At 35.1% G+C, this 11,764-nt stretch overlaps 2 protein-coding genes across 2 annotated transcripts; both read right to left on the bottom strand.

The window, feature by feature from the left end:
* Nucleotides 1–4,381: 4,381 nt before the first annotated feature.
* Nucleotides 4,382–6,117, bottom strand: LOC132066920 (uncharacterized). Its single transcript, XM_059460109.1, has 2 exons — nt 5,694–6,117; nt 4,382–4,601 (listed from the first exon to the last, which is right to left on the bottom strand). Exons 1-2 carry the CDS (start codon nt 5,962–5,964, stop codon nt 4,432–4,434), a joined length of 441 nt encoding a protein of 146 aa, XP_059316092.1. The 5' UTR covers nt 5,965–6,117; the 3' UTR covers nt 4,382–4,431.
* Nucleotides 6,118–7,497: 1,380 nt separating this feature from the next.
* LOC132068423 (putative glycine-rich cell wall structural protein 1) lies at nt 7,498–8,579 on the bottom strand. Its single transcript, XM_059461998.1, has one exon. The coding sequence runs from the start codon at nt 8,467–8,469 to the stop codon at nt 7,753–7,755; it is 717 nt and encodes a 238-aa protein (XP_059317981.1). The 5' UTR covers nt 8,470–8,579; the 3' UTR covers nt 7,498–7,752.
* Nucleotides 8,580–11,764: the final 3,185 nt, after the last annotated feature.

Raw genomic sequence — 11,764 nt, 5'->3', positions numbered from 1 at the left:
AGCATGACAGGTCGTCGGGTGCTGTGGTGTGGGCTTGTTGCCATGTTTGGATAATAATTGTGACATTTGACTAATCCCGTCTTCATTATTTATTGTCTGGTTAACATATGGAAAAGGAAAGGATTACATATTGATGACTTGGTTGGGTTTGGTGTTCTTGATATACATTTTGTTGGTTTCATGATTTGTGGAAATTGTTGAGTGAAAAAGGGCATAACCATGCAAATCCATCTCATTCTATCCTGTCGTTGGTTACGTATGATTGTTGATGCATTCACTCATATATTCATTCATGATTATGTATTTGGGGAATATTATGAAGAAGAAGGTAAGATTGAGTGTGTGTGTGTGTGTCTATGTATAATTATGGATCGGGTTGCACGCCGCAACGTATACATTTTATGGATCGGGTTGCACGTCGCAATAGGGGATAGGGTTGCAGTCCGCAACAAGCACATTCACTTCGCGATCCCCCATGGGTCATGACTATTGATGGCGAGATGCCCTTAGTATATGTGTACGAGTATTTGAGAGAGTTGGCAAGTGTATAGCATTGCATTTGCATTGCGCTCCATATCATTGCATGTAACATTTTTTCATTGATTTCTTAGTGGATGACATAATTGAGTTGTTGCTTGCTTGTAAGGCTCTTGTATTAGAAACTTGACGGACTTGAGGATTAGAGATTACACTTAGGCCTATGATCCGAGAATATTGAGACCCACTGTGAATATTATTGTTGTGAATTGTTATCTGAACATGCTTAGTGACTATACTTTGACTGCTTATATGTTCTACTTGTTAATTTATTCTCATTTATATATGCGCGTCATCTAATCATTGCCGGTCGAGTACTAGTGTTGTGCTCATACTACTCTTGCTACACTCCTTGTGGAGTGTAGAGTTTGATCCAGGTTATGTTTGAGACATCGTGACTGATCCCGAGGCTATCATCAAACATGTTTGGGTGAGCCACTTGCCGAATCTACAACCCTGGATCCCCTCCTTGCTTATCTGTCTATATTCTATTTCTCAGAAAGACTTTATTATGTATTTTGAGACTAGTACTTAGTGCTTTAGATATTGTATTAAGAGTAGAAGCTCTTGTACGAGTCCAGACCAAGTTTTGGGGTTTGTATTATGTATTTACTTCAGCATTTCTCAAAGCTGTGATTTAGGGGAAGGGTTCGCGCACCAGGAGGGATAGTGTGGGTGCCCTCATAACTCTCGAGTTGGGTCGTGACAACTTTCAAAGTATTGATAGCAAAATTTTATTTGAAAAGAGTAGTTTTTAGTTATAAGTGTATAATGGAAAACTGTAAATTTTCTACCTTAAAAGTAAATTTGACAATCGGGTTGGGCCGAAATAACTCGACAACGACCCGGACTAATGGGTTGCGGGCCTAGGTTTGTAGGTTCCATTTCATTTTTTTGCGCGGAGTGCCCTTCGTTTGGGGTGGTCTTTAAATTTTGCCCCTCATATTTGAAATCTTTAAAATTTGCCCTTCGGCTAAACACCCATAGGTTCCGGGTTCGAACCCACGCGCGCTTAAAATTTTAAAAAAAAATTCGCAAGGCAAGTTTAAATTTCGCTATCTTGGGACCCGGCATACTTTTTGTTAAGGAATTACCAAAGTTATGCCGACCGAGATACTTATGCCTTGAGCGGCACTTGGCATAAGTATGTCGGGTCAACTTTGATAATTCCTTCACAAAAGTTACACCGGTCCCATAAAAGTTTGCCATTAAAAGTATGCCCCCACCTAAGATAACTTTGTGAAGGAATTATCAAAAAGTTATCTTAGCCGACCCGGCAGATACTTATGCCTTATGGGATTACTTGGCAGATCTGCGGTCCGTGCATAACTTTGATAATTCCTTCACAAAGTTATGTCGGTCCCAGATAAAAGTTTGCCCATTAAAAGTATGCCTCACCGATAACTTTGTGAAGGAATTATCAAAGTTATCTGGGACCCCGACATACTTATGCCAAGTCTCGCCCATAAGGCATAGGTATGCCGGTCCGGCAAGATAAAATGCGTAATTCCTTAACAAGTGTCTGTTGTCATGATAATAAATTTAAACTCGCCTTTAATTTTTTTTAAAATTTTGACCCATACGTGGTTCGAACTCGGAACCTGTGGGTGTTAGCCGAAGCAAAATTTAAACATTTCAAATATGAAGGGCAAAATTTAAAGACCACCCCAAAAGAAGGGCAATTCTGTACAATTGCCCGTTCCATTTCCTCCTAAGGCGAAAATAGAACTGGCTAATAAAAAAAAGAAAATAGAGTTGACCCAATCTGAACACTGGACTTCTTAAGGGGTCCAACTTTAAGTCAATTCATTTTTCACAAAAGAGAATTTAAAAAGAAAAAAACAAAAAATATATGTAAAAGGTATATCATAAAAGTTCATTTATTTTCAGAAAAATTGGAAATGAAAATGTAACATCACGGAAAACCTAATGACACAAATATTCGGAAAAAAAAAATGGAATGATTGGTACCAAAGTGATGAAATATAAATGAATCGAGACATTAAAACTTACCAGTAAGGGGTGTGGAGGGATTTAAAAATCTCTTTCACTATTAGCCAGAGATTTTCAAGCTCAAGTTATGGGGATGGAGAACTTCCTTTAGGTCCACTTCCCTTATTGAACCTACCTATCATGCATTTGTAGTAGTCTAGTGGGACAACTGAATTTTGAATATCAAATACCAAAAAGAGGAGAGAGTTTTAGAACTTTTAAGCCCGATTTTCCATGAAAAATTATTTTAACATTACAAATGTTGAAATAATTTTTTTGGAAAAATCTTTTGGCCGTGCCATTTTGGGTTTCAAGTGAAACAATATTTGTTTTTATACTTTAATATTGGATGATGATAATTGAGGAAGACTCTGACTTTCATAAATAAGAAAGAAAAGGGATTTGGGCTAATTTTATCTGATGTGCTACAAGTTTCTTTTTTTATCTGCAATATTATAATTATAATAAACTTCAATTCTTTGTAACATGTTTATTCTATTTTATGCCAAATTTACATAATTAAGGGTTTATATTTTTTTAAATTAATATTTTTTTAAAAATATACCATTGGCGGTTAGTTTGAAAATAAAATATAAAACTTTCGAATAGTAATATAATTTACAACTGATATAATATTTCAAATTTGAAATCACTTGAAAATGTTAGTTAAGTGATTTACAAGTATTACTGTTACCTCAATTTTTTAAGGTAAATTAAATAATTATTCATTTTTATACAACATATTGGTTTTTTTTTTTTTTTTTTTTGGTAAATAAAGATTTTATTAACCAAAAGCAGTTACGTATAGAGCTCAAGTCATTTTAGTCCAGGCGCATGGACAAAGTCCCATGGTCCTGGTCCAACATCAGCTAATAAACTTCTAACAACCACTAAACTCTAGACAGGATCGTAATCCATTTTGGCCAGCCTGCATGCTAGCTGTGGCTTCAAACTTCCTCTAATCATCACCCCTTGTACGTACAATCAGCCCAGAGGCGAATCTTTGACCAGTGCTCCACTCAGCCTATTATGACCATATGATCGCTTAGTTAATATTAGATATATTTTCAGAATTATACATATAATATATCGAGATTAGTCGAGTGACCATGTGTTCACGTGATTCAAAATTTACACACAAATTCGCCCCTGTACCAGCCTAATCAATACCTCTGGTGTCCTCTGTTTCTGCTGAAAAAACTCTATTATTCCTCTCTTGCCATAAAATATAGACACTGCTAGCAACCACCATTCTACACGCTTGAGGTTGAGAAGCTTTGCCATTTGCCTGTGCACACAGCCATGCCACCTCATTTTTCCATTCCATGCACTTCTCTGGTACCCTTGCCACATCAATAATTTTAGTTATTCCTTTTATGTTTTAGATAAATATATAATAGTTGACATAATTGAAGGTCGTTTTTTGAGGTTTTAAAATTACATGCAACGATTTGATCGTTGATTTACGATCAAGAGGTTTTATTAGCCATTCAAAAAGTGATTGGGATATTATTTCTCAAACCCATAAGATTAAGGAGGCCGGTTAAGTGGGATTTACCAGAAAAAAAAAATTATTCAAACAAGTTTGTTCTTTTCTTTTTCCTTCCTGCATCAACTATCCTCAAAAAATATCTGTCCAATTTTCCCCACAAAGTAAATAGATTGTAAATCATTGTGCTAAACAAGCAAAATCTAAAAGATTAGGCATATTTCCGCATTGGATCCAACATATTAATTTGAACTCTTCCAAACCCAAAACATGCATAGACAAAATGTACCACATATAGTACATATACACTATCCTTCTTTGAAATGAAACTTTCATGTTGGAACGATCAACAAAAACCAAACTAAATGAGAATTTTTATATCAAGAGAATTGTAAGAGAAAACAAAGTAAAACTCAGATCGTATAAGATTTTTGACGATTTTGATCTTGCTTTATTAAATCGTCATCGTTCAACTCTAGGGGTAAATTTGTAATGTGCATGCCATCAGGGTCGAGATCTCCATCAAGTGTCAATCCTTCTATTCTTGTGGCAATTCCTTCTCCTTTCAATGGTGCATCAACGTCTGTTTTCAAATTAAGAAGCAGCTTTATTTAGTTGATAAAATTAAAACCGCATACACAAGTTCTCGAAAATAGAGAGTAAAATATGATACAAAAGTATAAACTCATCTAGTTCCAATAATATACAAAATTATCATTTTCGTTTTGTACAATAGTTGTGGGAGATGAGTTTATACGGAATAACATGATCTGTCAGAATTCATATAGTCGATCCTTACTAACTATTATTGTCGTGAGAGTAACACAAGAATAATTAGGCCTCGTGGACAAAACTAAATTTATAATAAATACCGAACATGAAAAACACCTTCAGTAAATGCTGATTTACAACTTACAATGTTTCATTCCAAATGTTAAAGTATGATCACTTGTCAGCATAGGTGAGGTCAAAAAGTCAAATGAAATTAGTCTAATAGATTCAGGTAAGAAATTAATTCCATGTGATTACTTAGATCAGATACATATTAGAACAAAAACTATTTCACCACTAAATTAATTTGAAGAAATTATAACGTATTCAAACAAAAAAATTTCATCCAGTGTTTTAGCATATTAAATTATCATTTGATACAACGTCTTCTTCTCTCTCTCTCTCTCTCTTTTTTTTTTTTTTTTTTTTTTTTTTTTTTTTTTTTGTTTGGGTCGACTAATCATTGTATGCAATCTAATCGCTGAAAGTTTATCCAAATTCTAATATAGAGACGAACTATAGTGCTCTTATATATTCTACATATAAGTTTGTGGATAAATTAAGCTTGAAACAGAATAGTAATAATCACCATGCACTACAGACAAAAGAATTAGCTACGAAATTCCGCGATTATCTGAATAGCATGTAACTAACAGGATGTTTGGATGATCTTTCGCTAATCCATCGTTAAATAAAATTAACAATGGATTTTTAATTGCTTAAGTTACCCGTCACTAATTCCTTTTATAGTGATAGCTTACGGTCTAGTGGTACCTATAGATCGAAGTCTTTCACATAATGTTCAATTCTCCTCAGTGTTCCTCTTTCCGCTTCATTTTCCCTCATAGCGTAAAAAGGAAGAATTTTAAAAACGAAATTAGAAGAGTAATATAATAAAAGTTACCTGGATTAGACAAGAGCCATAGGATAAATCCACACATTAGCAAGACAAAAGGTATTATATGAACAGCATTTTCAGCAAATTTGGCACGAGATTTTTCCTTTTTAGCAATATCAGAAAGAGGATCATTTATTGGTAATAATTCATTGGCTTCTAAAGACAAAGCTCTTAATGCTGGTGACACTTTTTGCGAGGGCGATGAATTAGAAGATGATGAATAGTAACTGGTGAAATAATCGTCTGAGACTCGAGTTGTGCTTGATGATCTATACATTTTTTTTTTATTCGCTATAAACTATAGTTTCCCTTTTAATTCGAATGTGTTAATTTTGAGATAATGAATGTGTTAATTCGAAGAACAAGAAAAAAGTGAGTGAGTAAAGGAAGGCGAAATCAATGAAGTAGGATCTTGAGTGGATGACTAGTTCTGGTCAGTGTTCAAATTTTGGACTAATTCTTTCAAGTGTATTAGGTTATACTAGTAGTTACCATAAAATGGGGTTATCCAAATATTTATAAAATTAGTTCATTAATTAGGTAAGAGTTTATAAGAAAAAATTATACTGTCTTGCGAACTTTATTTACTGTGGCAGGTATTAATTTGCCTTACTTGGAAGATTACAAATGTTACTTTTTGGTAAAATTAAATATAAATATCTTTTGGATGACCTGATTGTGTAAAAACTATTTACATTGTCGGTCTATATATCTTCTTAGTTATAATTACCATGAAATGAACTGATAGAAACTAAATATTGACACAATCAAGTTAGTTATTATATAATTATAGATAAATCTCTTGATAAAATTTAATTGATAATTTAATAATATTAATTAACATGTTAACACAGATTAAAATCCAACTAATAATGTAAGAAAAGATTACACTATCAAACAAAGTACATAACTTCGATTCTACCCAAAATTGCTAATGGACAACTTGATATTCTGAAAATCATTATCGATATGGCAACTAAATAACAAATAATAATTATACTGTACTATTGTCACTTTAATAAATCGAAAAACTAAAGGTTCAAAAAAAAAAACTTTTGAACTATGCAAAATTTGTTTATTTTTGCTCTCTATTGATAATTGGGCTCAAAATTATTCCCGTCGGTCACCAAACTGGCCTATATTTACCCTTTTCCACTTGCAAAAAATGATTAGCACTACAAATCGCCCTGACGAAGGAGAAAGATAAGTTTCAAGTTAGTGTGTTTTCTCTTTCTTTTTTCTAAGAAGAAGGTCCAAATATAAACCAACCACAACCCCCCCCCCCCCCCCCCCCTCCCCCCCAAAAAAAAAAAAAGGTGATCATATTTATGGCTTTTTTCAACTAAATTAGGCGATTGTGCTTAATTATTTTTTGTTAGTAAAAATGGATAAATATAGGCCAGTTTGGTCATGATAGTGGCAGTTCTAACCCTCAGTATTAACGAAGCACAAAATAAACAATTTCACATAACTCGAGAACAAAATTTGAACTTTTTCCATTGGTAAATAGATAGTATTGAACAAATAACCAGTATCAAATTTGAGAAGACCGGAAATGATCTAATGCGGGGTCAAATATATATAGGCAACAAATTGTTCTGGAAAGTACTCACATAATATGGGAAGAATTAAAGTCAAACCATACATTATATATAGGGATTTTAACAGTGTACTTCTAGTAATTCCACTAACACAATTTCGATGTATACTCAGCATGTAACAAATGTATAATCAGTGTATCTGTATAACAAATAATACATTGATTATGCATTGCATATATTTTGCTACATATCCTCAGTACACAATCACCCGAAATATAATCAAACTGTTTGATTCAAACACATTAACTTCACTAATTCTTAGAATATAAACTCAAAATGTTTTTTGTAAACATTCATCATATAGCTATATATTCCATTATTATACTCATTTACTATATATTCTCATGGTGTTCTCTGTACTATACATATCAAACCCTATTACACACGTGCATTAAAGTTTACCATACTCTTTATATATATTCGTAATAAGAACGTGTAGTAGTACACATCCACAGTATATATGTTTACCCATTATGATCTCTCTCCTTTGAAATCGATGGCGCATTATCGCCACCATATTCACCTGAGCCACCACCAGCACGACCATCACTACCACCACGACCAGAACCAGAACCAGAACCAAAACCAAAACCATATCCATTGCCAGTACCAGTACCAGACCCAAAACCAAACCCCCATCCTCGACCTAATCCATCAGGAGACCTACCTGTGCCGGAACCATAACCCCATCCTCCTCCAGGGCTTGAACCCCAACCCCAGTTGTAATCCCAGTTAGGTGCATGAGCTGAACCACTTCCTCCACTAGAAGGTGAAGGTGTTTCTGGCGAGGGCATCTCTCTTCCTCCTGAACCATCACCAGCACGACCATCACTACCACGATAACCATCTCCAGCTCCATAACCACCACCATGATTATCACCACCACCACCATGGCCAGTATCGGACCCAGTACTCCCGGACGCAAAACCAAAACCCCAGCCTCGACCTAATCCATCAGGTGACCTACCTGAGCCGGAACCATAACCCCATCCTCCTCCAGGGCTAGAATCCCAACCCCAGGTATAATCCCAGTTAGGTGCATGAGCTGCACCACTTCCTCCACTAGGGGTTGAAGAGGTTTTGGATGAGGTCATCCCTCCTCCGCCGGTGTTGAAGGATAAAGAATGAGGTGAGATCAAGAAAATGATCAAAAGAATGAATTGGAAAGTGTTTGATTGCATGATTACGCTAGCAGTATTAATGGTTTCTGTTTTTTTTGGTTTTTTTTTCTTTTTAATTTGGTCCAGATTGTGCCTTTAAGGTTTGTGCATGGGATAGTGGGATATTTATTAATTTATGGACCCATGACACTTAAAAAACCCGTGGGCCTTATAGATGCACTTGTCCAGAAAGAGGTAATGTGCACCTTCCACCCATCATTTGCACAACCGCCCCTTCCTAACTTTAATATTGCAATTTAAAATCGACTTTATGTTAGGTGTATTAACGATCTAAAGAATTGTTACACTATCACATTAAATTGATCGATAATAACAGGAAATTCTTCATATTTGGTCTCACAATCTAAAAGATATAACCTATTATGACCGAGTAAATTGCGCTAACCGTATAATTTTTATTAATACTATCGAGGTATATAATTTAACTTATTTATTTTAGAGTGCTTTGATATATATATATATATATATATATATATATATAGTGGGTGAATGGTGGATCATTAACTGGCCAGAGGCCAATGACCGACCTGTAACACATCAGACATGGAAAAAGTTGCATACTAGGCCAAATTAACCTGATTGAAATTTGTGAATTCCCTTTTGTCGTATTTGTCAGGCTACTAATTTGAATTTGTGCCAAATAGATTCATTGTGAGGGCGAAATAATCACTCACTTCAGGAGTCGAATTCGAAACCTTCAATTAAGGACGAAGAAATTTTAGCCACCCAGCACGCATCTATATTCTTGGTATGGTACTCTGTTTGCCCTATTTGTTAGGCTACTAAGTTAAATTTGCATCAGATAGACTCACTATGAGGGTAAAATTCCTTAATGAAATATTTTTCACTTTTAGTATTCAAATTCAAAACCTTCAATTAAAGAAAAATAATTCAACCATTCAACACACATCTCGATTCTCTGTGTGGTCCTTTTGCCCTCTTTGTTAGACTACTAATTTAAATTTTGTGCCTGATATACTTAGTGTGAGGGCAAAATGCTTGCTGACAAATATTATTCACTTTCAGGATTCAAGTCTGAGACCTTTAATATAATTAAGGGCGGAAAGATTTCAATCATGCATCACTCATCTCGATGTGGTCCTTTTGACCTATGTCTAACACACTAAGCACATCGTTTTCTATGGTGCAAATAATAGCACTCACTTGGATTGAATTCCTTCTTTGCAGGCATTGCGTTCTAACTTTTGTGTAGTGGATGCAATGTTGACCTAAAACTCACACATGTCACGAACATATCTAAAGAGAAAACAAATGCCAACTTAAAAGACTTGCGGTGAATTGAAAAAGATGTAGGAACTTGAGACGTGCACATGCTCTCTTCATAATGATCAATTGGATATTCATGGGATACCAATGATATTGTTATCCCTCAATCAATTATTTCAAATTGTAGTTGGTAGTTAATAGTACTGTAAGCTAAAATTATGTAAGCCAGGTTTTTCAAAGACAACTTTAGTAGTTGGTGGTATTTATAAGTTAAATACTCCTTCCATTCCAATTTATGTGATATAGTGTTATATCCCGTATTTTGTACATTGGGATATTCCGAGCTAATTGCGGAAAGTTAAGGACAAGACTATTTTCCGACCTTGTTTTAAGACATAAGTCGCGTATAAATTTTATTGGATGGAAATATTGAGGAAAATTAGGGGTTAGAAGTTGCAAAAATATTTCATGAAAATGGCCATGTGGCCGTGAGATGTGGGGTCCTCCCCTCCCCCTTCGTTGGCCAAATTTGATTAGCTTAAAACTATGAGTGGTACATGTGTGCACCATGTATTTGTAGGGACTAAGTATATATAGACAAAGGATGACAAAGCAAGACAAGTATTCATCTTTCACCACTTAAGAAAATTCAAGAAGCTTGGAGAGAAAAAATGGGAACCATTCGGCCAGGCTGGCCGAATATGGTCCCCTAAAAATTGATCAAGAAAAATAATTTTCTTCTAGCTTTTCTACCAATTGGAAGGTCCTCATAACGTGGAGTAGTTGTTGAAGTTAGCAAAGCGTTCATTCTTGCGAAACACACCCTAGCCGAGTAGTGAAGCCAAATGGAAAAGGTGAAGTTTAATCTTCTTTACATGTTTTATAGATGGTTGTGCGTGTTGTAGTACGTTGAAATGGATGAAATTCATGAAACTTTGTATGTTAGTGCTTGGCGTGAGTATGGGTACGTTTTGTGACAAGGAATGAACTAAATTTATTTAGTATTTTTGGATTGTTGTGTTGTGGGTTCTATGATGCAAATGAAAGTTTAATGGTTCAAATTGAAGTTATAGTCGTTTGTGACTAGTTGTAGAAGCTAATGGAATTTAAGATAGTTTCTTGTATTTATGGGAATGATGTTGTCAATGTGTGGATGGTTGGTGTAGTTCATGAATTTGAAAAAGAAAGAAATGTGTTGTTGTTGTTTCTATTGGAAATGGAGGGTTTCGGTTGAAGTAGTATATCGATTGGGTTGTTTTGAATATTGTGCGGATTGTTTAAAGTGTTCTTGAATCTTGCTTGAACGACCTCGGATGAGTACTTGAATATGTGAGCGTGGATGTTAGCTTGAAAGTATGTAGTTGAATTGAATGTAATCGAATGTCGTCGAATTATGTAGAAAGGAGTTATTAATGCTAGAATGCGTTTGAAATTGACTGTTGATGTTGTTAATATAGTTGTTGGTATTGTTGTTGATGATTTGGCCGAGTTGAATTCTCGGGGGTTGTTGAATTTATAGGGGGAAATCTTTGCCCAAATTTACGTAGATAAAGTGTTGGTTTGGGATGGAATCCCCAAGTGCCTATGGCTAATGTTTGGTATCAAATGATGTTGTTGTAGATCTTGAGAAGCCGAGACTTAAGTTTGGATTAGCTTAGGAAGTGGACGAGGTATGTAAAGCTCATCCTTTCTTTCTTTGGCATGTCTTAGTGGTAAGTAAGCTATGATACGGGCCTCGGGGTAACTCTATTCTTACGATCCGAGCATGTCTACAATTCTTATTCACTTCTTGACTTTCACATTCTTAATATAGTCAAGCTATGGTCTTTATGACTATTGTATGATTGGATTTCAATGTTGCAAAAAGAATTTTTGTTCTTAAAGGATTCTATGTCTAATAATGGCCGTAACTTTCATAGACGGAACCGGATCGCTTCGATACGTTCGTAGAAGGTTCTATAGCGTATAATGTCCCTAACTTTCATAGATGGTCTCGGATTGCTATGATATGTTCGTAAAGTGTCCTATAATGAATAATGCCCGTAACTTTCATAGGCGGGCTCGGACT

This window comes from Lycium ferocissimum, chromosome 8 (assembly GCF_029784015.1).
Source record: "Lycium ferocissimum isolate CSIRO_LF1 chromosome 8, AGI_CSIRO_Lferr_CH_V1, whole genome shotgun sequence".
In the NCBI taxonomy this organism is placed as follows: Eukaryota; Viridiplantae; Streptophyta; class Magnoliopsida; order Solanales; family Solanaceae; genus Lycium; species Lycium ferocissimum.
The sequence above is the reverse complement of the archived record's forward strand: the minus strand, read 5'-3'. Positions and strand labels throughout refer to the sequence as shown.